Here is a 27,979-nt window from a genome sequence, read left to right on the forward strand (position 1 = left end):
TCTTGCATGTTTGAGAGGCTTAAGATAGGCATCTTAGTATCTGTGTACTTTTTGTTTTCTTGGAATTACTTACATAATTGGTTTCCATTTCAGCTGTCATGAAAGGGCAATTTTACTTTAGAGCATGCAAGGAAAAAGGTAACTCAGGAATCCTCCAAGGATAGACTAAGCCAAAAACAATTCAAGATACTAAAGCAGCAAATAAGCATATTAAACGGCATGGTGCTCTTGACTGCACTGATTACCAGATCCCTTAATTGAAAACTTGATGTTTATCCTCAATTCTTTGCATGTTGTTACACTATTGAGTATTTCTTCTCAAACTCAATTTGACCTCCAGGTTTACTGATGTGTTGATTAAGCTCTCCCTTGGTTTATTCAATACCAATAGAAACCACACACTCTTTAAAGAATAAAACAATCTTAGAAACACAAGGGGCCTCTTCTGGGTTAATACACATTTAATACCCAAATGCTGCATTTTTCCGCTCTACTTTCACTTCATTTTGAATCAATGCATATGTGTTTCTTTCCATTTTTAAATCTGGGATGGCTATTATAATAACCTAAAACATGATTTTTATTTGTCATTGTCCCAGTTTGTGTTGTGTTTCTTGTTAAAAGCTTTGTTTTCTATGACTCAAACTTTTTTCTTTCCATTCCTAAAACATATTTATCTAAAAAACAGGATAACAACAACATATTCCCTCCCACACCTGTAAGTCATGACAACCTCACTATCCTGATTACCATTCAGCTTTTTCCTCTTAGCATCCCCCAATCTCCCTTTGAATCTACCTTCTAGAAAATGTGACTCAGGAAAGTGAGCACTTCTGCTGCAGAAAGTTAGCAGTGGCAATGTGTTTGATGATGCCTCTTGTAGTCTTCTGCTCAGTTCTTTCTTCGCCATGGTCAAATGAAGCAGCACATTTCTACAGCAGTTGCTGATGTGCCCCTCTAGCTGTCCCTCCTGCCTTTCAATTAGATACACTCCCTATATAATATATACAGCTTCCACAACCTCCCATTCCCCACTGCTGTCCTTGCTAGGGTGTATGAATAGTCATCACTAATACAGTTATTAAACGTCCAGCTGTTAGTGCTGATAACACACTGCATTCAGGCAAGATGCACGAACACAACTTTAAAGAAAGCTGTTAGTTACCTTCTGTTTGTGCTGCACTCTGTTCCTCTAGAGTCTTAAAGGACTCTGGATTTTGACAGAGCCCCTAAGGCCAAACAGGTACAACTGCCAGACCCTGACTAAGCACCAGACCTTGTTCCTGAATGCATGTTTCTCCTCTGCATGTCAGGATCCCTCAGCCTCTGTGAACCAGTCCCCTCATGCTTCTAAGCAGGTCCTGCACTCAGATCACACACTAACTACTTGCATATCTCCTTCATGGGACAGTCATGTTCTGTGACCTGCCATCTTCACAGCTAGCCCTTGGCAGTCTCACTAGCCTATTCCCATCTGTGGGCCTGCTGCTGCTGCTTGTCTCCTGCTGAAATCACATTTCAGTTCTGAGTCACAGAACAGGCTGGATATCCACTTCCAGTGGAGAAAGCAGTATGTGATAACCTAGGTGACAGAATTAATTTAGTTTTATTTAAGATTCTACATGCAGAAGATGATTGCGCTACTCAGAATCCTATCTTGTATTTCTAGGACAAGGAACAACCTCAGAAGAACACAACATTACTCTTGTTTTCTGTACGTCATAGAGTGCAAACATTACACTCCCAGGAGACAGAATAGGGAAATTATGTTGGGGGGGGGGGAACAAATGTCAGCTCCAGAGTTCCCTGCAGTTTTTACCCTTTAGCTTGGCAGGGTGTGAGGGCGGATAAGTATCTAACACTCGCGTCTCCCATAAATTACTTGGAAGTTCAAAAAAAAAAAAAAAAGCAAGATGTGAGGCACTAAAGCTATTCTTCTGTCTTGCTTGCTTAAGGAGACCCTCAACCTTCCCAATAGATAAAAGATGACATCTTTAATAAACTGGGAAGAGTATCTTCCCTTGCAGGACTTGCTGCTCTGTCCATGTAGCTGTGAGCTGGGCCTTAACATTGCTGCACGAACTGTGCTGATTGAGTGTGGGGAACACAGTTCACCTAAGCGTCCTTCTTTGCTTCCAAGCACAAAGAGTTTCCTTGAAGGAAAAGCAGGGAACCTGTAGCCCCATTTCCCTGACCAGTTAACATTTGTGGATTGCTCAAGATTGCAGCTTCTTCTCCAGCTGATCCAGCAGATTCCACAGCGATGTACTAGAATTCAGATCAAGAGTTTGACAAATAGCACCTCCAGCCTTTCCTCCAAGGGATCATCCAACTTAAATCAGGCTTGCAATGACACTGTTGGACCAGATAATCTCCAGAGGTCCTTTCCAACCCCAACGACTCTATGACATGTTTTTTGTCAAAAAGGGTCAGGAAGCAGTTCATTTACACAATGTTTCGACAGCAACAGTTCAGTCTCCTAGCTGTCACAAACCCAACAGTTGTCACAAGTCACAAACAAGCTTTCCAAAAATGTCACATCTTTCTTAATTTGGTGACTCTAACCTTGGCACCAATTTTGAACAAAAACCATGCAGAGTTTTACCCTTAAGGAGTCATTTCCAACCCAAGGGAACACAAACTCAGATATACCTCCTATTCAAGTCATCAGTAAAGGTAAATACACCATTGTATCAACAGATAGCAATAGTATCCAGAAGATGTGTTCACTACTTCAACTATGCACCATAGTCTATCAGCCATTATTTCAAGGTCTGGATCTAATCTTAAGGCCTTGTCCATGTGTCTAGCAGTACCAATAGCTGGCCAATTATGTCCTCTTAACAGAAGCTGAGCCAATGCAGTATACATGTTTTGCATGTCTGAACACAAGACAGATTTCTACATCAGTCTTGTAAAAGCAAACTGGAGACAATTTGTAGTCTCCTGATGCAACAGAAGCAGTCACTGGGGTTTGACTATTTCTTTTTCGTGGAACTAAAAAAAATAGAGTATTTTAGAAAACTTGGTTAGTGTTCATAGTGTACAGCAATATCTGCCCATTGCCAGTCTGTCCAGTTCAAAGACAGATTATCCAGCTGCATTAAAATTCTTGCTAAGTCTCTTCTGAAAACTTTCCCTTAGTTAAAAGGTCTTCTATTCTCTAAAACTTCCTAAAGGATTCTATACTTGCCTCTGGATCTCCACTGTGAATCTTCAGCAAGGCATTCTTCATCTCTCTCTCAGCAAGGCAGGGTTTTTGTTGTTACTGCTGCTATTACCTATATTTAAAGACTAAGCATGAGTCATATGTTTACAAAAGATACACTACCAGATCTAACCAGAAGTTCTCAAATAATGATTCGGATGAATGCTAGAGCACATCGGGTACATCCTTCAGTGTTCTTCCCAAACTTCACTGGTTCTGCAGAGAATACTCTCAACATCTTGAGAGCACTCCACTGGCACCTCTGGAACCCAAGTGTGATGACTGCAGCAATAAGGGCAAGGCAAGCAAGATGTGAAAAACAGATGTGGTAATATTTCTGGGTTGAATAAACTGGTATTTAAACTGAATAAACTACCATCTTTCCAGAACCTGGACACTCAAGTTTTGTGTTTGTATCAGAAATGCACAGGGCTGCTAGTAAGGACCACATTCCAACTGCTTACAGTCTGCTTAAATCTTTACTTAGATACCATTAACATTTGAGTCCTCTGTTCTCAGATATACCTCATCTTGGAGACTCCCTTCCATCTGTCAGTTTCCTGAGTTCAGAAATCGTGCTCTGATAAACCTGAATAGCAGCTGCTTTCCTCTAGGAGGGTCCTAAACTTTGCCAAAGCCCCCAGACTTGCTAGTTGTGATCGGATCATCATTTACAGTGCCCAAAATTCAGCTCAAAACTCACAGCACACAGGCTGTAGTAAGTAACACATATAAATGAAACACTTTCTCATGTAGTCATCAAACAATCATAAGATTTTAAGACTGCGTCTTAAGATGGCTGGCTGTGTTGCAGAACCAAGTATCAGTGATAACAAAGTCACCATTAGTTGATTACATTTGTTGTTCATAACCAGGTTCAAGCAAATAGTATGGGCAGATGGTTCTTCAAAAGGTCAACTCTTAGATTTTCTAGATGCTGTTAAAGCAACAACCTCATGATTGAGAGGACTACACTAATTAAAAGCAACCAAACTGGCTTTGGCTATAGCTTCATGAGGGACCAGCTGAACAGCCCAATATTGCCAAAAGGCAGAAGTCACAGTCTTCCTCTTCACCCCACCACCCTGCCTTACCTTGAACCAGCACAGCCATGCATTACATCTTTCTATGAGTTGACTTAACTCGATCTGACATAAACCTAACCCAGAAAAAAAAATAAAAAAAGATTTTTGCTGGGTTAGCCAACTGAACCAGCTTGAAGCAAGGTCTGGCAAACACCAAACACAGGAATTCCCTAAGAGCAGAGAAGCGGTAGGGAATGAGATGCCCCCCTTTTGGCAGCAACACATGGTAAGCCTGGCTCAGCTGTTCATAAAAAAACACAGCCAGAGAGGGAAGGTGAAAGCAGCCAGCTCACACTATAGTCGTTTTCAATAAAGTCTTTCATTATATAAACTCATGAGTTATAAACTGTTAAAGATTGATAAGAGACGCAAAAAAACACAGGCGGTAAGGAAGTCTATGGTAGAGAAGTGATAAAAAGGAGCTTATTAGGAGCAAAACAAAACAAAAAACTAACTTCTGCTCTGTTATTGAACCCTTACAGGTTGGAAATGTCAGAATCAATAATCATACAACAAAAAATAAGACAGGAGAAACGTTCAATAAATATTTTCTTGCATTTGTTAAAGAACTTTTAGATTATGTAGTCACATGGTAAAAATACTTTGCATTCCAACACTATCTAAGAGAGATGTTAAAACATCATCCACTAAAGCTAAATATTTTTAAACCAGCAGATCAGATAAACAACATTCAAGAATTAAAGTTGGATAAGCCATACTATAGACCATTAATTTTTATTTCAGTGAGTCTTAAAATGCTGGAAAGTATTAGAAGATTGGAAGAAAGCTAAGACTACACGACTACAAACAAAAAAAATAATGGGGACAATCCAAACTGTAATATAGAACTTGGTAATAAAATTATTTACAGTTAAGATAATTAACATCAGTTATGGATGTACTGAATATAGGTCTTGAACTAATCTGAACTTATGATGAAGTTAAAAATTTGGATCATAAGAGGGTCAAAGGAAAGACGACTTCTGTAAGATACGTGATTTAGTAGTACCCAACACTTTGGTTTATAACTAGAAGAACAGAAGAACGTGACAGATTAAAAACTGAGTCTTAAGATGTAACTAAACAGGGAGTCTACCTCATGTGCATTTCTGGTCGGTTCCTGCAGGCTTCATACTGTTTAATATCTTACCAATTACCTGGACGTTAAAAAAAAATACAGGTCTGCAGGTGATAAAACCTGGAGGAGAAGAAATAAACAAACTAGATGTCCTGTACAAACAGTTTGGACCATTTGCTCCTCACCCAAAGTAGTTTGGAAGAAACTTCAGGATCAAACATAAGGACAAAATGACCTCTTGCCTTGGGATAACTATTATCATTACTAGCAGAAAACTTTCTTCTTCAGTCATCTCAAAGCAGGGCCTGTCTCAAAGTCAAGCCGCACTGCTCCTTGTCCAGTCAAGACAAATACACCCAAGGATGGAGATTCCACAACCTCCCCGGACAACCCAGCCACTGTTTAGCTACCCTTACCATGATCTCTTTTTTCTTTTCTTTTTTTTTTAATGTCCAATTACTTCCATTTAATTAAAAAAATGTTCATTACTTATGAAATAATTTATTTCCACCTTTGCTGGTTTTACCTACTTAAAGAAACACTGTCTTCTTGCTCTCTTTTCCCCTCCAGAAGAACAATCAAACACAAAATAAGGTTTATTTTTTAAGATGAAAAAATCCATCCTAACATATTACAACTGAAAAGGACTTAAAATTGTGGTCAGTCATCTGCTGAGCATAAGCTCTCAGCATAACACTGCAATTATCTCATGGCAGGGACTGTTCATGGCTCCCAGGGCTGCAACACATTTGCTCTTCCCTGGTACGGAAGGTCCTCATTTACAACAGGAAAAGCTCTACCAGCAGTTCATATATGCCTAGTGTAGCTTCCAGACGGACACCTAGCCCAAAAAAGTGCTCTCCCGCACAAGCTCCTGAAGAATATACTTGCATTCCAGACTTTCCATTAGTTCACTGCACATTTAACTACGATTTTTACCTTATTCCTTCCCCCACTTTCTTCACACCCGCCTGACCGACGCTCCATTCCTCAGCATCTTCCTTTGATTTTTCCTCTAATGAAGGAACCAACTCCCTGAACAAACCTTAACTTTACTCTCGACTCAATGGAATACCAATTTAAGCCTTTTGTTTTCATTCACCCCTTTCCACCTCTATGAAACTGAATTTCTGGCATCTGTTACTTCAGCTAGAAGGACTGGGGAAAACTTAGGCCGCTGTGACTGACTAGTCCATACAAGAAAGTCTGGGGGGCAAGGTTTACTTCAAATTGACCAGAAGTTCTTACCAAAAGGTAATTTCTGAGTTTCACTTAGTCCAAACTAACCCTCCTACATCCTTTCCTAAGTCTTGTTCATCTGCAGCAGAAGTAACACTGTCTACCCTACATATTAACCTGCTTAGACTTTTTTATTTGGACAGAATATGTTTCTATCTATCTCTGTTGCTTTATCCAAGGATCTTCCTGTGACCACCACTCAGCTTTTCCCACTCTGTTAAGTGGCTGTGTCGGATGCTGCCAGACCCTTAAGGGAAGAGGAAGCCATCTGATACGATTCAAACACACATAACATGGGCCCAAGTCAAACATTCTTACATCCCTTAGAACTAGGCCCGCAAAGTAGACCTAAATACTATAGACTACAGTAAAGCTAAGTACTGTGCGGACAAGACACAGCCCTTGGCAGAGCAGTCTTCTAGTCACATTTTTCTTATGTTTCTGCAATCTGTATCCAGGTAATCCAAGGCCCTGCTTGGAGTCACCAACAGTGTGAAGAGGCCTATAGGATGCATCTCAGAAGAAAACATCACCAATATGCAGAGATTCTTCTTCATGGCACACACCCCAGCCCTCTCCCCTTCTATCTCAGAAATTACCTCTGACTAGAAGCGTCCTGAGTAAACACAGGAAGCCTGAATTTGAGAGAACACAGTAGCCTGTGGTGCAGCACAGCAGTTTTAATCACATATGACACAGGGAGAAAAGTGGCTTACCTGTGTGGCAACTGCATCCCATAGGTACCATTAGAGTCAGAAAGCCTTTCAGCTTTAGCGCCTGAATACATACATGCACAAGCATGCACATACAATACTCACAAGAATCAGTAATCTTCCGTTTCTTCTGTGGTGATGAATTCCCCAATGCACAAGAACAAATTTTTAGATTGCAGAGAAGTAAGTTCTCATTGCCTATAAGCAAGCAACCCTTCCCCGTCGTGGCGGCCGCCCCCCTCCCCCCCAAAGAAAAAAGTCAGCTTAGGGTCTCTTTCAAGGACCAGCACAAAAAAAAAATAAAATCCATGCATTTATGATCACATGTGACAGTACTGGTCATGATTAAACTGACACTCCCTGTTTTGTTTTCTTCTAAACAAAATGCACAGGTGCAGACATTAAAAATGGTCTTAATATTATCCCACTTAAAGCCAATATGGAGAGTATTAACAAAAGCCACTGGACTTCCAAAATTACTAGAACAGGACACCAATGATGCAAGTCTATGCGAGGAGTGACTTCATCACAGTTGATAAGAACATATGTAGAAAAGAAATGTGGCAACATTTAAACATCTTAAAGTAAGAGAAAGGTGAAATGAATCTGGGTATGACCAACAGGGGTTATGGTGGCTTCTCCAGCTACTTGACTTTTAAACAGACTGCCTGAATTTCTAAGATATATATTATAATTTAAGGAGGAATCAATACAGAAAAGTTTTATGGCCTGCATTTTACAGGTTGTACTGTAAAACTGCAGTGATTTATGATCTGTAAATCTGAATAAACTTCTTGAGAACTACCTTAATTGCAATTCAGGTGAATAATTCTTTCTAGACTATAATTTCCTTGTCAAAGGACCAGAAAAATAATAGCTGTAGGTTGGGGGCGGGGGGGGGGTTAAACTTACAGATCCACCAGAATGCAACCCACCCTTATTTTGAAATTCAAGACCCCCGTCCTTTAAATATTACCCCAAAAAGAGAATTCATAAATCAACATAAACAGTATTGGCAAGCATCCCATTATCATCATAGTCTGCATCAACTATCTATGCAATAGAAACACCTCAATGGAAAAAACGGTCAGATGCTCTACACACATCTGTCTCCTTCAAATCAAAATTAATTAGAAAAAAAATTGCTGAAGAGGACCTAGTACATCAAGATCATTATTAGATGAAAGTAAACAGCACTTTAGTTACAGAACTCTTACTTCTCCCTCAGCTGTATGTATCCAATTAATGGCACCATTAAACAATGCCAGAGATTAAGATAATTTGTTAATACTCTACATGACAGTGTGGCCGCAGTGATGAACAGCTTATGGCCTAGTGATATCAGCAGGTAAACTGAACTTTATATATGTTATTTTATTTATCCATAAAAATCAGTTAATCTTGCTCAAATAAAACATAATGAAAACTGAATTTCACTACAAAAATTCTCCTCTTTAAATACAAAGTAGCCTTGTTAAAAAGAAAATTTTGTTTGAGGACAATGCACCTATACGTAATCATGATCAACTTAACCATTTTGTTAGTTAATAAAGCAGTAAATTGCATTCAGAAGTCTGTGCTCTTAAGAACTTCTTAAGTACTAACAGCTGGAAGCATGAAGACCTCTAAAATCATTAACTGCAGTGACTTGCATCCAAAGATTCAATTTTCTATTTAAAAGTGTCTCTCCAAAATGTTCAGGATTAGATTAAAGGAGTAGTCATGAAAAACAACTCAAGAAAAACTTGTTCAAAAGATAAGTCAAAAGACAGTGTCTCCTTCAAATAAGTTCATATGCAACATTTCTGGCAGCAGCTGAACCTTCTCTTTGAATTACCCCTGCTGTTGTGATAGCTAGGCTCCTAAGAGGAACTTCACTTCAACTGGGCAAGGGGGCTTCAAAAGCAATAACAACCTGGTTGCCTCATCCATCCAAATTCAGTGTTGGCCAGTTTAATCTTTTCAAATAAATATAAGGCTCAGTCTTCAAAAGAAATTAAACCAAATTCAAATAAACTTTTTTCTGTAGGAACAAAAGTATCAAAACAAAGCTATATATCCTCTAGAATGCCCTGAACACAAAACTTGCTTAGAAAGTAAAAGAACTGCTTAGACACTAAAGTAGTGAGAATCTAGATGGTAAATGTGCAGGCAACTACAGCAGAAGTAATAAAAGCTGATGAACTAATAGCCTGTTAACTTATGTCTAAGAAGTGAGATTTCATTACAAGAACTAAGGAAAAAGACTGCTGGACTAATCACACAATCCATAAAGACAAAAATACTTGTGATTCCTCCAAGAAAATTTTCACAGTCCAGGAAGTTTGTCTTTTCTGAAGCTGCAATATCACGACATCAAATTAAGTCTTCTAATGTTAGTGCCTTGAAAATGATTTAGTCTTAGCTAAGGAAATACATCAGATGTGCAGAAAGCCTCCAATACATTGCAAACAGTAAGCCGTGCAGTTTTTGTATCACCACACAAACTCTTACCTTTTCAAATGGTTTTCTAGACAGAAAACTGTACAGGCATATGTTACAGAAGTGAATTTATCTAGTCCAAAGTTATAACCACAAAGATCTACTGACAGAATAAAAAAATAAAGTGGAATAGCACCAATTATGCACACCACTCAACTTTTGAATGATAAAAGTATTCTCTAAAACTGTACTCAGAAGGTCACTTTGATTAATACTAACCAAGCAAGATTTATTAAAGGAGTGCTCAAAATATTCATCAAGTCAATAATATTTGGCACAAAACCTGGTAAGGTTTGGCTCTATGACATCTCTCAGTTTTTTAAGGTTACTTCCTATTCGACATGTGTCAAACCAAGAGGACCAAGTATAACATCCTTAGCTCCAATACCACACTTTAAAAGTTCTGTATTTATAGAGGAGATATGGCAAAGACAGATACTAGATACCACACTGACCACTGAAATCAAGCAGACTTTAGGCAGTTCAAGTCTCAAAATAGCCTATCTCATCATATACTTCCAAATGCAATCTCACCTACAAGCACCTACACACAACTTCCCAGATGGAACCTGCCCTCAGTCTGAGGAGTTCAGGGTTTCTCTCCCACACAAACTCTACTGTTACTCTGAGAGGCAATACACAGCCCTAGACAATACAACAGGATGGGAGGACAAAAACACAAAGAGACAGACCTCTGGAAACCAAAAATACAAGATTCCAGATGACAGAAATCAAACAGTCTGACCCTGTAGCCTAGAAATGAAGACACAACCCTCGGAGTCCTTCCTCCTGGACTGGGGCCACCTACTCAGTTACATTTAAAAGTTAATTGAACACAGTCAATGACACATCAGCAAATTGCACTCCCTCCTGGATAAATATACATCCAACCTGCAGGCCTTGTATTGCCTTTAAATAAGAGTATTGATCACAAACTGCTAAACAGAAAATTACAGGTCTTTTAAGACTGCTTTAGGAGTGTACAGCTTACACTGGGAAAGTTTTCTTCAAGACCAGACTGTGTGTCTGTGTGCACTGGGGGCCAGAATAAATGGAAGTGGCAGAGAGAGCCAGAATGAAAGTCTCTCGCTCCTCAGTGACTTGGAAGCCCAGGCACCCGAATCCAGCGAGTGCACTGGCAAGTGCACTCACCACCCAGCTACTGACTGCTCTAATGCATCTCACCATCTCTAGGTGAAGCCAGTCCACTTTTATGAAGATTCAACTGAAAAGTTGACCAGAAACAACTCTGTATTACAATGGCAAGGGACTTGCACAGGATGTGAAACACCTGCATTTTACACTCTGAATCACACAAACTAGAAAATCCAGGTCTCTCACATCTATTCTGAATGTTCCTGGCACAAAGCAACCAACCCAAATGATTAAGAATACTGCTTCATCTGTGCATCCCACAGTTTTCTACACTCAGCATGGCCTCTCCAGCTGCCATTCTCCAGGCTTCAATTTCTGACTGAGAGGCAGCACAACCTTCAATTAGGGAATAAGTGTCTGCAGCAGACAGCTATATGGGCAGCTGCAGAGTGTAGGAGTACTCATAGGAGGCTGACCTTCATTTCTTGATCTTAGCACCATGACAATTTAGGGTTAGAGGTAAAGGGTTACCAAAGTCACGGGACAGAGTATCGGTCACATCATTTTCTTAAAATCAAATGCAAGCGTGATAAGCAAACCCAACAAATTATTAAGATCCAGATGTGATAAGGGATTGCCTCTACTGGCCTAAAACAGTCACTTGACTTTGATTAGGGCTAATATTTAACCTCTTTGAATTTTAGTAGTTTTTAACCACATGACTACTTCTCTCTGAACATCTTCATTTACTAAGAGAAACATTGAATTAAATACCATTTTTGCACACTATAGGAGTGGTTGGAAGGTTGGGGAAGATTTATGAAGAGGTGGAAGTGGTGGTCAACTAAGTCATGAACACTCCTAGCATGCCCAGGTCCTGAAGAAACCAGTCATCTTGGTTTTATTGGGTCTTTTTCAGTCGCTCCTGGAGGAGGGTTCTTCAAGGGTCACCAGGGTACACTGCATGAGTGCAATGGTAATGCGACAAACTCAGTTGACTGCTGGGGGGAGGGGGCTGTTTTGGGGTTGTTTTTTTATATCTAGTTCATTCTCCTTTCTGCTAGTCAGTGTGACATTCTTTTCTGTGGTTGTTTTGTAACTATCTGCCAAAAAATTGTAAAAGAATAACTATTTCAGAATTAATTAACTTTGGTTCAAAAGCTTTCTGACTGTTGGCACCAACACTTTTGTCATTCCTGAGCCTCTGAATTGACAATTCCAATAAAACAAACATGTTTATATCCTCGTATTTCTAAGTATAGCTCTTTTGAATCTACCAGGACTTAAACCAAAACACACAGTTCTCTGCTACTAAGCTTTTCAGTTACTATGCACACAAAGTGCTTGCTCTGTACTGACTGCACTGATCTCAATGGGAGCTGAGGAACTGAATCACTCTTGAGTTTTGTGCCATCACCTCACTTGGTCCACACCATCACAGTAAGCAAGTTACAATTTTTACAAATTACAATTTACTATGCATTACCTCCACATGTTCTTCGACAGCTCTTGCTTCAAAGCATACCAACAAAAGGGCAACTCCTTCACTAAAGGAAGCAAGTAGTATCAGCCTTGATTCAAGGATCTTATATGGTTTCAGAAAAAACAGAACTGAAGAGCTTCCAAGTGTGCTGTGAATTATAAACACTAGGTATTTCTTTAGTGGTTATGTTCCTGTTAAGGCAGATCAGGACAAACTGGATTCTCTGTGTTTTCAAATACGTAACAGGTTCTGCAGATTATAGGTAGTGTTTTGAACTGAAGCAGGATCTGGCACATCCAGTATTTTGCATGTCTAATTTCAAAAAGAGAGAAAAAAATTACTCCGGCGGCTGTGATTTTATTGACCAGCCTCATAGCGCTCATAATAGATTAACTTATTTCTCTTCTACATTGTGGAATTTTACTCTAGAAGTAACCAGCATTTCAGCTACTGGAGATCAAATATTCTTAATCTTACCTACTGCACTCGTGCCTTAGTTTGGAGATACTATCACCATTAGACAAACAATCCAAACCATATAAATGGCTTTGCCATTTATAAATGTTTGCTATTAAAAAAAAAAAAAATCATTAAATGAGGAACACAAACTTAGTTAAGTAATTTTAGTTTATATTTAATCACATTGTTGCTTTAAGCTATGGCTTCCATCACAACAGTCTTAACTAATTCCCACCCAATATAATATCAACAACTGCATTTCCCTGTTTATCATCCCAGATGGAAATCTGTCTTGTCGGGGTCTTCACAAGTGTCACTGACTGCAACTCCAGAAATTGTTTCAAGAACAATAACTTTCCGGTAATTCTGGGTTCCCTTTCATGCTCTAGCTGAGAGTGCACTGTAGTTTTCCACACCTCCGGGAGTGCTTTCCGTGCCAGTCTGAAATACCTTACTTTCTCCACTAGCATCAACATCTAAAATATGACCTTCTTAAAACTATGTCCAGACCTTCCACAGACAATGCCCTCAGTACTTTCCTGTACAGAGGAAATCATTTTAGCTCCTTTTTTGACACTTAGGATCTAGAATTAAGATATGCATAACCCACAGTAATGCCCAGTTAAAAAATAAAATTCTTCTCTTAAATCACAAGACATGGCTCAAGATCGCAAGTTTTATGACTGTAGTCACATGACAGTAATCAGCATCCACTTAAGCCACTGAAAACTCAAACCAGGTTGAGTCTGAATCTTATGAACTGAAAAATGAGCCATAAAACATTCTTGAAATCAGTTCTCCCTTCACTGGGGTCAAATCCTGAAGCCCAACACCACAAAAAACTCAAGTTGCAGATGAAGAGGAAAAGCTGATGACAAACTTTAGAGAGAGAAATCATTTGCAAACAGATGCTATACACCAACTTGTTACCTTTTGACAAGAATAATTACTTTCTTTTCTCCTTTTCTTAAATTTAAGAATTTTATATGCACACTCTTATTTGAGAAATGTTAGGCTAATGTGGTAGCAAAGCACTTTACATAAGAAGTAAAGAAAGAGAACACACAGTGTAACATAACCCAACACAGCAATTGTCCTCTCACTTAAGGATCATAACAGACAGCTGAAGATGATTTAGTCTCACAACATACTTACTACAGAAGTGTTTTATTATTAAAGCTGTAGGCTGGAAGAACAATAGAACTAGAGTTAGATATTAGAAAATGACCACACAATGTAATTAAATCTGCTTGTGTCACTGCTTTCACACATCATAAAATAGTATGATTATACATTTTGATGCTCTTTCTCCCTTTGCAAGGCTTCAGCCTCAGCTGGTGTTCATAACAAACAGTCCCTACTTTCTCTTGTTCTCTTCAAGCACTTTTTTCCCCCCTTCCTTTTTTCCACTGAAATACTTCACTCTTCATTGAATATGCAAGTTATTCCAGTCTCTCCTTACAGGGAAACTCTTCACTACAGCACCTGAATCCCACCTTTGAACCAGTGGTAGCTGAGTTGGGGGGTAAGACCCTAAAGACAGCAGAGAACCAGTAACATCCAGGAATCTTCAACTCTAACCTGGACAGCTTGAGGCCCTCCAACCCCAACACCAGCTCCTGCCCACACCGCACATCTGTTCTCATACTTAACAAGTCCCCACTCCTTGGTTTCTCATCCCATTTCAGTCTTTCCCCAGTTCTTTACCCAAATCCAGATCCCCTCTAAAAATCTACATACCCCACTTTCCCTCAGCCTCTAGTCAAACTGTTTCATTATTAAACGAGTCTTTAACCCACTCCCTTTTTCTCCTGCCAGCAGTTTCCTGTGCACCACTTCACCTTTCACTCCTATTCTGGCTCCTCTACTTTGACTTACATAAAACCAGGTTTCCCTGCTCCCCTCACAACACACCAGTTACCAGTCTGGACCTCAGCAGAGGGCTGCCACAGCCTCGTTACCGTTCAGTTCCAGTCACAGCAGCATTCACTTAAAACAGGCACATCCCCACCTTCCTTCCTTAGTGCCTCATCTTCTCACAGAGCCACTCCTGCTTTTCTTCACGTTTCCTCCCCAGCTTCCTGCTCACTCCGGTGCTCTCGTCCCCCTCCCCGCTGCCTGTACCTAGCAGGCTGGGCAGATGGAAACCATCTTTTTCCACTTCCAGTGGCTGAGCTGGCTCTTCACTGAAGGAAATCCAAAACTTGGCTAAACTTGGCTAGACTTGGTCTGGCTGTAACGCCTAGCAAGTTTCCAGGAGTACTGAAGTGGTTTTCTTAAATGGTTATATTGTAACTTGTTCATATTAGCCTTCCAGAAAAATGGCAAGAGGCCCTCTGGTCTCAAAGGCCTCGCATTTACGAGCCCCTGCTCCAGGGCACAGTGACACAATCCTTCAGAGAAAAGGTCGGCAGTCCTACCCAAATGGGGGGAGGAGGGGAAATGCTGTTTCCCCTAGCCTCACCCCTGGAAATACCTCAATACACCTCAAAATCCAGCAAGTCAGTCCAAGAGAATTCAGTTACATGAGCCCATCAGTAATGCTAAAGCAACTAAAAGAAAGGACCCGGTCACGGGAGGTGGAGTGCAATCTCCTTGCAGGCGCTGCTCATCTGCCTCACCTGTAGCGCAGCAGTAAGTCAGGCAACGCCAGGCCTTGGCCATGTACGCACGCCTCCAGGACTGGACTCATCGGCTTGGAAACCTCCCAGCCAGGATGCAACGAACTCGCATCGCCTCAGAGGCGTGTTACAACCGGTTTTAGGCCTCCTCGGCCGGCCCCAGCCCCCGGCGGCGGCGGGTTACCCGGCCCTCAAGGAACGCCACCAACATGGCGCCGCCTCGCACCTCCTCAATATGGTGCCGCCTGGCGCCACCCCACAGCCGGGGCAGCGGGCAAGGCCCCGCCACAGCCCGCGGGGGCTCTTGGGCCTGCGCGCAGCAGGCGACGCACCGCCACGGCCACGCGGAGCGGAGCGGCCGCCCTCTCCCGCGCGGCAGCGCCCCGGCGGGGCGGGACAGAGCTGCCCGGGCGGGCGGAGGCGGTGCTGCAGCCGCGTCGCCACCGCCCCCCAGCACGGCTCGGCCGCGGCTCCGCCCTGCCCCGGCCCAGGTGCGCGCTGCCGGGCGCAGGTGCTTAAATAGCGGCGCCGCCGAGCCGCCGCGGTGTTGCGCGCCTCGGGCAGGTAAGGGGCGCCGGCGGCCGCAGGGAGGGGCGTTGGGGCACGGCGGCCGGGCGCCGCTGGGGAGGGGGGCGGCCGGGCGCCGCTGGGGAGGGGGGCGCCCCCGCGCCCTTGCTGCCTGCTCTTCCCCAGTGGCGGCCGCGGGGCGCCGGGCCGGGGGCTGGCGCAGCGCCGCGACCCCAGCCCGGTGCGTGCCGCCGCCGCGGAGCGCCATGGCGCGGGGCTGCCCCGGCCGGGCCGGCTCGCTCAGCGGAGCCGGGGGCCGCCGGCGCGGGGCGAGACCGGGGCGTCTCTGCGAACCGGCGCCGCTGTCGGGAGGTAGGTGCGTGCTGGGGGGCGGCTCGTCCGCCGGTGACCTCGGTGAGGAGGAGGCTGGGGAAGATGAGGCGGCTCTGCCTTGCCTTTGACGCCGTGCCTGCCAACAGCGGCTCGGTGGCTGCAGGCTGCTCTGCTGCCGGCCTTACGGTGTCTTTAACCCTCCCCAAATGGTGGCTGAAGAGAGGAGCCGCAGCTGTTCCTGCCTGTATCACTTATCTCGGACATAAATGCCTTGGAGTGGGAAAAGCCTCTTTCTGCTCCCGGGAGGGCCTAGGCGAGCCTCCTGCCCCTCCTCGCCGCGGCACAGCGACGTTTGCGCATCCCTCCTTTCTGCTGAGCATGGAGCGGTCAGCAGGGCCTGTGCGAGTCAGTCCACTGGCGTGCGATCCCCAGCTGCTGCCGGTGGCTGGGGCGCTGGTGGGGAGATGTGCTGTCCCCACGCAGGCTCCCCTGCCATGTTGCTTGCTGCTGCACAGGACCTGCTCTTTTGCAGTCACTGCAGCGCGTTGGAGGAGTGCGTGCCTGATGTGCTGGAGCATGGAAAGGGGTCCTTTGTGATACAGTGCTTTTCCCAAAGAGGTAGTGTTTTACTTGTCTGTGAGTTGGCTGTGGCTTAGTGCCCCAGGCCAGCTGCAAAGAAAAAAAAAATAGATGGGAAGGCTCTGAGGAACATCCAGTCCTGTGTCCTCCTGATGGTCACAATCATGTCCTCTCAAAGATCTCTAAGTCTTTTTGCCTGTACCTTTTGCTACTTCCATGCACTTCAGCCCCATGGGACAGACCCTCCTAGAAGTTGCTCTATCTGGTGTCACCTGTTTGAAGGGGAAAAAGTCAGCTTTGGTTTTAACCATGTGCATGGACCTCACCTCCATCTACCTTCTCCCCAGTCTCCTCAAAGGTACTCCAGGAAACAAGATGCTTTGCTCACTTGCATGCTGCTAGCATGTCCTGTGAAAGACCCCACCCACCCACAGCCCCTGGGAGCTCATTGCTGAGTCTGGGTCCTGCCCCGGCTGTCCGCATGGCACCCAACCAGTCAGTTACTAGGCTATGCTTTACAAATGCCTTTGTGTAGCCCAGCACCCTTCTGGGGTCCTTGTGTCCAACACTGGCATTGGGGTCAGGACTCTCTTCCCCACCAGAGAAGGGAGTGGGAAACACTCGTGGACCAGCCTTTATTCTAGCCGTTTTTCTCTTGTGGCCTGCAGGGACAGTAGCTGGCAGTTTCTTCAAGGAGTGTAGCTGCGTGCTGGGCACAGGTCAGAGTCCCTGACGCTTAGCCAGTTTGTGGTGAGAAGGATCCCTGATGCACACTTTTCTGGACACTGGCAGGATCCATCCCACTTTCTGGAACTTCCACTGCAGCTGCCTTCCTCTGCTTTTCCAGACATTCATTCCTGTCCCACCTGCAACTGTTACTTGTAACAGTGTAGTGTTACCCTCTTATACTGAGCCAATATAATCGTTTTGTCAACCCGTTCAAGCAGTTTTGTCTGTGACATCCACTGGCTCCTTAGGAATCTCTTTTGCAAAGCTTCTACATTTTTGAAAATCCTCCCCCTGGGATATCAGAGTTGTATGCAACATGAGATGAATGTCAGGCAGTAATTAGAGACTGAATACACAAGATGACCAGTTGAATATATTTGGCACCTGAAAACTTCTCAGTGTTTGTATTCTTAATAATTTTATTTGAAACTTCCTGGTATTTGAAAGTAGAAAATTGAAAGTACATCCTGTCAAGCTAGCTGGCATTTCCCCCTAGTCTTTCATTAAGTGATTAAAAACATCTTGGAGGAAGGGAGGTGTGTGGTGAAGGAGATGGCAAACTCCAGTTTGTTTTAATTTGACTAGCTGTGCTTGTGGAAAGAAGCTCCCGCTGACTGTCAAGAGTGTGATCCAGGGGAAAAAACTGTGATACAATAATGAACAAAAAATGGAATGGGTAGAGGTGCGAGTGGAGAAGGAAACTGGATATACTAGGGAGTGAAAGGAGGAAGTGGAGAGCCATTAGAGTTTTGAAAAGGCAGCTGCACCGATTGAAGTTGAGAGGACTTTTCCCTCTAGGTAGCTTGTCCTATCAGTATTCATTGTTTAATTTTAAACTTGGGGGGGGGGGGGGGGAATCACAGAATGGTGGCAGCAGCAACTCCCCCCCATATTTCCGATTTTTTTAAATTGCTACTGGGGGTGGCATTTTAATAGAAAATGATGGGAAAGAATGGCTTGTGGCTTCTAATGGGCTTGCCACTGTGGACTAAAACAGATTGTGTGGGGTTTTTTTATTATTATTTTTTCTAATAGATGACTACACAGATTAGACCTAATCCTTCTGTTAGCAATGATCTGGATACTTCTTGCATGCACGAATGGGGCCTGGTCTGGGAAACAAAACAGAGGGACAGAACTGTTTTACTACTTCCAATACTTTTTTTTTTTCCTTTAATCCTCAGTTCCTGACTTCATATTGACCGCATGAGGATCTCAAATTTCATATGGGTAAGGGAGAGTAAATTTATAGCCCTGATGTTTGCAGTGGAAATCTTGGAAAATATGAGCCCTGAAGGCTCAAACTAGAAAACAAAAAGTCCCAGTTTCATAATTAAAAATATATTTTTAAATTCCTGGAGTTGTCCATAGTGTGAGTGTTATGCACAAAAATAACACTTAATACAACTAACTGGGTGTTATTTCCTGTTCTATCTATCTGGCATGGGCCAGAATTACAAAAACATAAAGCACTGTATCATGCAAGTTAAGCTCATAACCAGACTTCCTCTACAAGCTGTGTTTTCAGTTCTCTATCCCTCATGCTTAACTGCCTCCATTCTGCTGAACTTTGTTCTTGTACTTTCTGACCTGGTGTTTCCATGCCTGCTCTCAAGCTATATGTAAATATGCAGGGAGTATTCTCTTATGTGTGTATGTGGAGACATCTGATCTAATGGAAGTATTTCAAACATATAGTCAATATAGGGCCTACATCTTTCTTACAGTACTTTTTCTTGAAACTCAAGAAAAGCTTAATCTTTCCTTGAGTTTACTATTAAAATTTGGTGGTAGTGTAAATGAAATTAGTCCTCCTTTGGATTTTGCAGCATAAAATCTGTGTCTTTCATCTTCAAAGCCACAACAGGCTGTTCTCAATGTTCCTTCTTTTGTGGCATGAAAGAATTAAGAAAATATGCACATGCTTCATTTCTAATGTGTGTTTTAACTTAATCTCATAACAAGAAGATTAGTGGAAGAGAAGCAGGCACTGTGTTGGAGCAACAAAAACAAATCTCTGTTTTTGGGGGTTTTTGAAAGGCTAAAACACTGAATATTTTTTCACTTCACATTGTTTCCTTTTGTCCTAATTAACTTGTACTTATTTCCATGTTTTCTTCCCTAGAGGGAATTGCAAAGAAAAGGATTCAGACTTCTCTCTAATTATAGTGTATGGTTGTTATAATGGTTAACGTGCCTCAACAGAAAAACATCTTAAGACAGCCATGTCTGCAAATGGGATTTTTGTATTTCAGAGCTTTACTCAGTTCTGTGCCTATATTGGTAGGTCAATGACTTTGAACCGCATTAGATCGATTATGAAAATGGTGGGAACTTTCTAGACATCGGGGAGTGTATGCAGTATAGTTAATAAAATTGCTTCTGATAACTTGGGAAAGACCAGCAGAATCAAGGAAGGAGGAGTGACCAACATAGTCCATTTTCTGTGTTCAGAAATACAGCCCTCAAATGAGCTCAAAATCATGCAGTATTGACAGTAAACCTAGGTAAAGGTCTTCAGTTTAAAATTTATCAAAATTTCTTTTTAATGTCTCTTTCTTGATAGGCTGTGCTCTCTAATGCTCTTTATAGTGTGCGTCTCTTCCCCCCACCCCCAGTGAAGCTTCATCTATCAGTTTCTCATACCAGTCTAAATGATTGCACTCAGAATAGTGAAGAAATACTTAACATACTTTAGTCTGTTTACAAATTAACTGATCAGAATAATGGGCTGCATTAAGGCAGGTCCCTTACTTTTTCTCTCTGAGATACTTTGTGCTTCCCAGCAGCAGCAGCCGCCTCAGAACAGCTTTCTTGTGTGGAGCAGCCTGCTTCCTTGCCCTTCCAGTCTTGCATTTGCTGTGTGTTTTACCTGGGTGCGGCTCTCTGCTTTCTCTCATGCTGTTAGAGGTCCAATTTGATGCTTAGCAGTAAAACACCTGATGGTTTCAACATTTGTGTGTGTTTGTCTATGCATTTCTTTAAACAGGGCCCTGCTCTTAAAGGTGACTATGTAAAAGAGTGACTTGATGGATTGCCTTGTGTTGCATACAGATATTTATGTATTTGAGTGACTAAAGCATAGTGGGTTTTTTGTTTTGTTTTCATCCCTGTGGGGTACTGCAGTTACTGGGGAGTAACATGGAGCGTGTTGTTGTGGCAGACACATGTTCAGCAGTTCACTTCCAGAAATCACAGAATGCTTTGTTTTTCTTGTGCAATAACTGTTGTTGAGGTGTGTGTGAGGAGGAGTCTGACTTGACTTTCAGCTTCCAATTGTCTGAATTAGGAGCAGGGCAGTAGAAGCCGGTAAAGGAAAAGCTGAAGGTTAACTAATAAACAGCAGCAATTAAACTAAATGCCTACTTCCATCTCTGACACACTTCTCCAGTCCCCATATCCTTCCTGACATATCCAAGTCACATACAAAGAAATCTGTCCTGGAAGATGCTGGTGAGGGGAAGAAAGGCATGTTTAAATACTGCAATATGGGCTGGCTTTTAAATAAAAGCAATCTTGACTACTTTCCCTTCTACTCTGGACAGGAGGTGGCTTTCTCATGGTCCAGCCAGATGTGCTATTTTCCATAGCCTGGAATTCCCCTGGGTTTCTGGTTAGCTTTTTGTAGATGGTAGCTTCTTGGAGAGAGATCCCGTTGGTTGCTAGCCACTGTGGTATAGGGTACAGGTAACCATCCAATCCCTGTAGGCCAGTGTCAGAGAAGTACAAACTTCTCATGGGTAAGCAGCAGAAAACTTTGCTAGAGCTCTGTTTGCTAGAGCAGGCTCCTCTAACTTTGTCAGGGCTTCCCCTGCCCTTGTTTGTCCACATCTAGCAGACTTCTTGTGCACGTTACCCTGCACACACAACTGTTTTGGCCTCAGCACTAGTCTCTGTTTTCTTTTGTCTTGCTTCTGAATCTAGATTCTTATGGGCTATACGCTTAGAAGCCTTCTGGGAACCACCTTTGCTATATTACTTTTTAAAGTTTTCTTGGAGCCCATACAAAGGATTTGAGAGCAGGGAAAGTCCAAAGGAAGTGTGGTAGCAATATGCTTACCAGCTCTGATCACAAAAACAGTGAGACTTAAAGTATGCAGTCTTTATTTAGCATGGCTTGCTTTCTTTTTTTATCTTTTCAGAACAGGACCAAAAATCTTCTTTGTCCTTGCTCTTGCAGTTATATAGGACAGGAATCTATTTAGGGAGAGAGGCTGAAAAGTCTCTTGCCTGGTGAAGGAGAAGCAAGATTTATATGCTTTGAAAAGGTATGTATTAGAAGATTTCTATGGTTAGAGTCTAGTAGTCATCAGTACTGATTCTTTCTCTCAACTGTGTATTTTCCAGTTCCCTTTCTTCAGTGACAGCTGTCACCTCCTGGAAATTCACTACAAAACCTTCTCCCAGCTTCCTTTTTTTCAAGAGGAAAGCTAGTCTCTCCTTATTGCAAAGATTCAGCCCTTGAAAATAATGTTGGTTTGACCATAAGACTGTATGTCTAAAGAAACAATTTATCTGTCCAACAGTAATTGCAAGGATATTACAGTGGTTTTTAGTCTAACTGTAAAACGAATGTTGTCCTTCCATCTTTTTTCAATGACAGCAAACTTAATTAGGCCCTTTATTCAATAACAGAGATATTGCAAAACAGAATATATGAAGGAGATCCAATTCTAGTAGTCTGTGTAGTCTATTTACAAGAGTGAATATTATAAACTAGTTAGTCCCACTGTTTTCTCCTTTTGACTTCTGTTTTTTTGTGTTCACAGATCTACTGTAGTTTTCTGTCACTGAATGCTATCAGGGAAAAAAAAAATCATCTACTTGAGGAGATTCTCTTGTGATGTATCCAGGGGCTGTTCCTGTACCAGGAGGTGAAGGAAATAATGGACATCATGGAAAACTTATTTTTTTCCTTTTTGTTTTTGGAGCTGTCCTGCTCTGTGCTGGATTCCTGCTTTCAGTCTTTATCCTACAGTCATGCCCATCTGGAACCTTCAGTGACTGCAATGGGGTCCTCAAGGCTGCTGGGCCTCTGCTGGCTGTAACTGGACTAGTTTGTGTTTTATTGGCACGATCAAGGGCTAGGCTCTATATAAGGCAGAGACAATTGCAAAATGAGCAGGTATACAGCCTTGTGTTTTGTCGAGGGAGCTGTCAGTTTGCCCAGTTTCTTATCTTTGGATTCCTGTTCTTAACTAGTGGAATGCTAATTAGCATCCTCGGCATTTGGGTTCCCGGCTGCAGCCCCGGTTGGCAGGGTGCACAGCACAACTACACCAGCAGCTCTGAGGTGGACCTGCAGGGCTGTGGATTCCTGTCTCTGCAAATCATGGGCCCTTTGATTGTGCTCACTGGGTTGTGTTTCTTTGTGATAGCTCATGTTAAAAAGAAACAAAACTTAAATCTCAACGGAGAATCATGTGAAAATGAAGAACATCCTCAGAGTCCTGAATCTTTTCAAGTTACAGTAGGTGGGTGAATAATGCATGAACTTTGAATTTTTTTTCCACAAACAATTTACCTCTGGTGGATTTTACTTGTATTGGCTCTACATGTCTCAATTCTGGCATGTCAAACAAGACAAAATCTTGCATGTTTTCCCAAAAGATCACTTCCGTTATCTTTTTCTTAAAGATAAAACTGCTCCTTTGGCATTAAAAGAAACATCTGAATGTCTGTGCAAATGAAACCATGTAGTCTAGCACAAATGAGCCCAATCCTAATTCCTTTTCCAGAGACTGTAGCTGACATTGTAAATCACAGGTCTAATGACTTCTATGACTATATTCAAGACTTACTGAGTTCTATTGACCTCTTGAACAGGAGAATCTGATTCCTGTACAGTATACCGTATTTCCCTGAATAATGGCCACATCTTCCATCAGTGAGATGTAATTGCAAGATGCTGCTGTTAATTGCATGATACTTGAATGAAAGCATTATGTTAGCAGGAGATGCTCCCCTGCATATTACACTGCATTGACTACCCCAGGAACACATTCTGTGTACAGACTTCTCTGATAGCTTTCTAGTTCTCAGAAAGAGTAATGAGTCAGTCTTAGCATTGCTCAGTTGTCATCTGACTGACTAGAACTGAAGTCCATTATGCACAATTCTTGCCTTTTCTGCCTGTCAAACCAATGTACAGACCTGTAACTTGATGATTTGCAGAGAAGGTGAAGGTTTGATGTCAGTTTCAGAAAAATTAATGAATTTAATATTTTTGTCCACACTGGAATAGGTGTGGACATTTATAAAAAGCCCTGTTTTAGATATGTGAGGAAAACTAATACTTGCGTATTCTTAAAGTAAGCCAGCAGAAATGATGTGGTTTGCACATCCAGCTTCTGAAGACAGCCAACAGTGAAGAGAGTAGCATCTTGTAGCTACATGGAACACTTCCCCCCCTGCCCCCCCATAGTTGTATTTTCTAGATGAAATCTTCCATTTATGAATATGATACATCTCTATTGTGGGATAATTTTGTTTCTGAATGCACTTCCCATGTACTTCTGTAGCCCAGAATATAGCAGTTCTATATGTAGTATCATTGCACTTAAAGATGGGTAAGTACAGATACTGTAATACCAAAGATGGGAAACTTTTTCTTCTAGGATACAGTTAGGATAAACAGTGCTGCTGATTGTTTTTTCAGGGGTAGTAATTAGTGGGTGGGGGCTTTTTTCTCCTCCCCCCAGGTGATGCTGTAATGGTATTCCCACCTCCACCACCTCCTTATTTTGCTGACTCTCTGTCACCACCTGTGACTCGTCTTATGTCAAGCGGTTTGCCCGCAGATGAAAATCCTCCACCATACCACACTATCTTCACTGATGGGTAAGACTCTTTTGTTCATCTCTGGAAATCCAAGATGTTTCTCAAGGTATCTAAAACAATGTTATTAAATAATCACTGAATTAACTCTCTCTACTAGGCACTACAAATTCTTATGCATCACTGGGCTTCTCAGATACCTTACTATAACTGACACTAAAATATCCTGTGCAAAGGGGGAATCAAAACCAAAGTACCCCCAGGGAGATTAAATTCTTACTAGATTATAACTGAAAAGAACTTCTGAAGTGAAAAGAGAGCCTAAAATCAGTGGCCTTATCTACATATTCTTAGAGTAGATTACTTCCATGGACTGCCCAAGAAAAGGTGCCCCTGACAGCAGTGCCCCAGTAGTATGATACCCACACTGCTGGAAATTAGGAACCCTCTGCACAACCTGACCAGTGGATGCTTGAGCATGACACCTGTGTCCAGGCCCCGCACCCCTTGGAGAGCCATTCTAGCATGTCCTGTTCTTGCTGGGACCTGTGCCTCACTGCCTTAGGGAAAGGTCCTTGCTGGCCTGACCTGTTCCTGCTGGGGCTGTGTCGTGATTAAATAATGCACTACACTGAAGAGCAGGAGGCTCCATGGTGCTTGAGAAGGGGAGTTGCAATGCCATTGCATATCAAGATAGACCTTGCCCCCCCTGCCCTGTGCAGCCTCAGTGCAACCACTCTTCTATATATTGAGTATAGGTGACAAGCTAGATGCTGCCACCACCAAGCCCAGGTGGCAAGTGTTGCTGATTCAAGCATTGTCTGTATTGCAGGAACTTGGAGGGTCATCTTTCCCTCTGTGATTTGGGAGGGGAGGGGGGAACCATACCCACAATAAAACCATCCATCAAAAAATGACTGACTCTCTGGCTACCAGTGCAGAGATTCTCCTAGTGTGTTTGGGATGGCTCCCAAACAGGAAAGAAAGATCACACACCTAACATCTAGGGAAGGGAGACAATGCTTGGTTCCCACTGATTGAGGTTCAGCTTGAAGTTGATGGCTTGTGCTGATTAAACCCTAACTACATACATACTTCATGTCCACCATTTTTCCACTTAAATTGTTTCTGTGAGAGTATTTTGTTTGTACAAATCTGATGGGAATCTGGTTCTTCTGCTCGGTGCTCTACACGTGCTAATTCAGGATGATGAGGGCAGAGGGGAATGTGAGAGTGATGGGGCTGATTAAGCAAAAACACTTTCCAGAAGCTAGTGACTCCTGTGATGAGGCACAAATTGCTGTGAAAGATGTTTCATTTTGCCAAGTGCAAAAGCCTTTGCCTGCTTTTAGATTGTGAGTGTAATATGTCAGCTCTGAGCTGTAAAACATAGCTCATTTATTATTGCAATATGAGGACACTTAGAGCTAGCAGAAGAAGAAAGAAAACCACACATACCAAAAAAGAGCATAGAGCACATCCTGCTCTGAAAAAGGAAAAGCAAAGGGGAGAGGGGGAGAGATGAGGCAAAAAAAGCTAGTCTTATGACACTCAGCCTTCCTGTGAGCTTCTCCCTGCTGGTACTATACCAGGTGCCCCTTCTCCCCTCACCTCTTTCCCTACATAATTTCTTGTGGCTGGATCAGTTGCCTCAACCCAAGAATGTCCTCTGTCAATGCTCAAAGTCTCATGTATGACCCCATTAACTCATCATGCTCTCATACCTGTCTGGTATGAGAGCAACTCAATCATACCTGTCTGGACTTCTCTGGATCATGAGCATATGTACCCACAGAGGTAGTTTGCAGCCCAGCACATTGGGGCAATTTCTAGTGGGTTACATGTTTCTAGTAGAGACAAAACACTTCAACCTTGGATGTGGAGACCATGGAGCTCTTGCTTTGGTGGTCTGTGGCTGGGGTGTTCCAGTTATCACCCTTTCCTGCTCTCCAGGGTCCTTACAGATAACCTGTGAGTTGACACTGCCTCTGGGTGTCCCCCTCAGCCATGTTCTGCCATGGCTCAGCACCTGGTAGCAGCTAAGGCATCATGACTGTGGCAAACTGGTTCCTTCCTCCTGTCTACTCCTGTCTTGGAGGAGAAGCAGTGGCCTCATTCCTCGTAACCTAGTGCCATGGTTGAAGATCCCAGGTTCTGGAGAGGAGTGCTGGTTTCACAGCTGGGTGGTTACTGGACAACTGAGATTTGCCTCTTCTGTCTATTGCCCCATGTACTGTCAGCAAGTGCTGTAGGGAAGGCTGTGTTGAAGCTTGCAGGAGGCTGGGTCACGGCCTGATCCCAGGAGTGGTTCCTTTTTTCCTGCACTCTTATATACTGCTTCAGAACTGTGTCCTGCAGCATGTTCTCTTGAGGGTCCCTGACTGGACTCTTCTTTCTCCTTAAACATACACACCAATAACAGCACTAAAGATGAGGTGACTATGCTGCATTCCTGCTCCTCAGGCAGTATTTGTGGAGGCACAGATGTACACAGAAAGGTATGAATCAGCTCTAGGAGCAAGTCATGAGGGTATGAGGCAGCTATTGCCTGGCTCCAGGGTGAAATGATCCGGCTACCAGAGAAGCACCAGTGCAGATGATCAGGATCCAGTTATGATGGTTAGAGGAAGACAATGAATACCTGGCTTCTGTCCTTGACTGTCACTGTGAGCTTGAGCAGCCCATTGCTGTGTAGTTGCTTCTGTTTCTCTGGCTCTGAGCAGGAGTGCCACTCCTTATGCCTCTCATGGATTGCTGTAAAGCTTAATGAAAAATTCAAGTTACCTTTCATTTAAGATCTCCAAGTACAAAGGATTGTGATTTTAGTGATGCAGTTCTATAACTAGAAACAGTATTTCGTAAGAGAAGAGGAAAGCATGGATGTTGCAGACTACAAAAAGGAGGCTACGTTAGGAGCAAAGGATCAGAAGAAGAATAAATGAGATTGTGAGATAGCCCTGCCAGAAGCAGCTAATACCATAAGCCATCCTGTGGTTGGCGATGTAAGAGGCTAGAAGAGAGCTTGTTTGCCCTTCCCCTCTGAATAATGTAACTTTTACATGACTCATAATGAAGCCCGTAGTATGAAATCCTAATGCTTATGCAAGTTCTTTGCTTAGGGGTGTTTTACGGAGTGTGTGCATGCATGTATGCTTTTATAAGTCAAGTGGAATTTTGCTCCCTGTAGAAAAGTGAATTATACTAATATGCAATTTTGTGTTTTATAGATTACAACTTGCAGATGATGAAAGAACACTTGCTATTAGAGACTATGAAACCATATATACAATTTCTGGCAGCAGTTCACCTTCAGATATTTTACCAATGCTGTATCTCTCCTCTGAATCGCCTCCAAAATATGAAGAAAAAGAAGCATCAATAACAAATAATGAATATTCTCCATCCTCTTCTTCATCTTCTTCATCTGTTTCCTTAGCTACATCTGACACTAGCTCATAGAGAAGTGTCAACTAGACTTCATTTTTAAATGAAATTGTACACTCAGATTTAAGATTTTTAATTTTATTTACATTTTATAATAAAAGCAGTAATGTTGGCTGTGTCTAATTTTTCATTAGAAAGCATAAATGAT

The 27,979-nt window shown here is 42.5% G+C and overlaps 1 protein-coding gene across 6 annotated transcripts; it reads left to right on the forward strand.

Moving 5' to 3' along the window:
• The first annotated feature begins 15,919 nt into the window (after window positions 1–15,919).
• On the forward strand, window positions 15,920–27,943 carry LOC135323423 (transmembrane protein 171-like). 6 transcript variants are annotated; one of them, XM_064500006.1, is made up of 6 exons: window positions 15,920–16,026; window positions 18,795–18,840; window positions 21,753–21,878; window positions 22,380–23,084; window positions 24,312–24,450; window positions 27,615–27,943. In XM_064500006.1, exons 4-6 carry the CDS (start codon window positions 22,454–22,456, stop codon window positions 27,844–27,846), a joined length of 1,002 nt encoding a protein of 333 aa, XP_064356076.1. In that variant the 5' UTR covers window positions 15,920–16,026; window positions 18,795–18,840; window positions 21,753–21,878; window positions 22,380–22,453; the 3' UTR covers window positions 27,847–27,943. The 6 variants fall into 6 exon arrangements, with proteins under 6 accessions (XP_064356076.1, XP_064356079.1, XP_064356081.1 ...); XM_064500009.1 differs by lacking the exon at window positions 21,753–21,878; XM_064500008.1 differs by lacking the exon at window positions 18,795–18,840 and having other exon boundaries at window positions 15,927–16,026.
• The last annotated feature ends 36 nt before the right edge of the window (window positions 27,944–27,979 follow it).

Source organism: Dromaius novaehollandiae, chromosome W, assembly GCF_036370855.1.
Source record: "Dromaius novaehollandiae isolate bDroNov1 chromosome W, bDroNov1.hap1, whole genome shotgun sequence".
Classification (NCBI taxonomy): Eukaryota; Metazoa; Chordata; class Aves; order Casuariiformes; family Dromaiidae; genus Dromaius; species Dromaius novaehollandiae.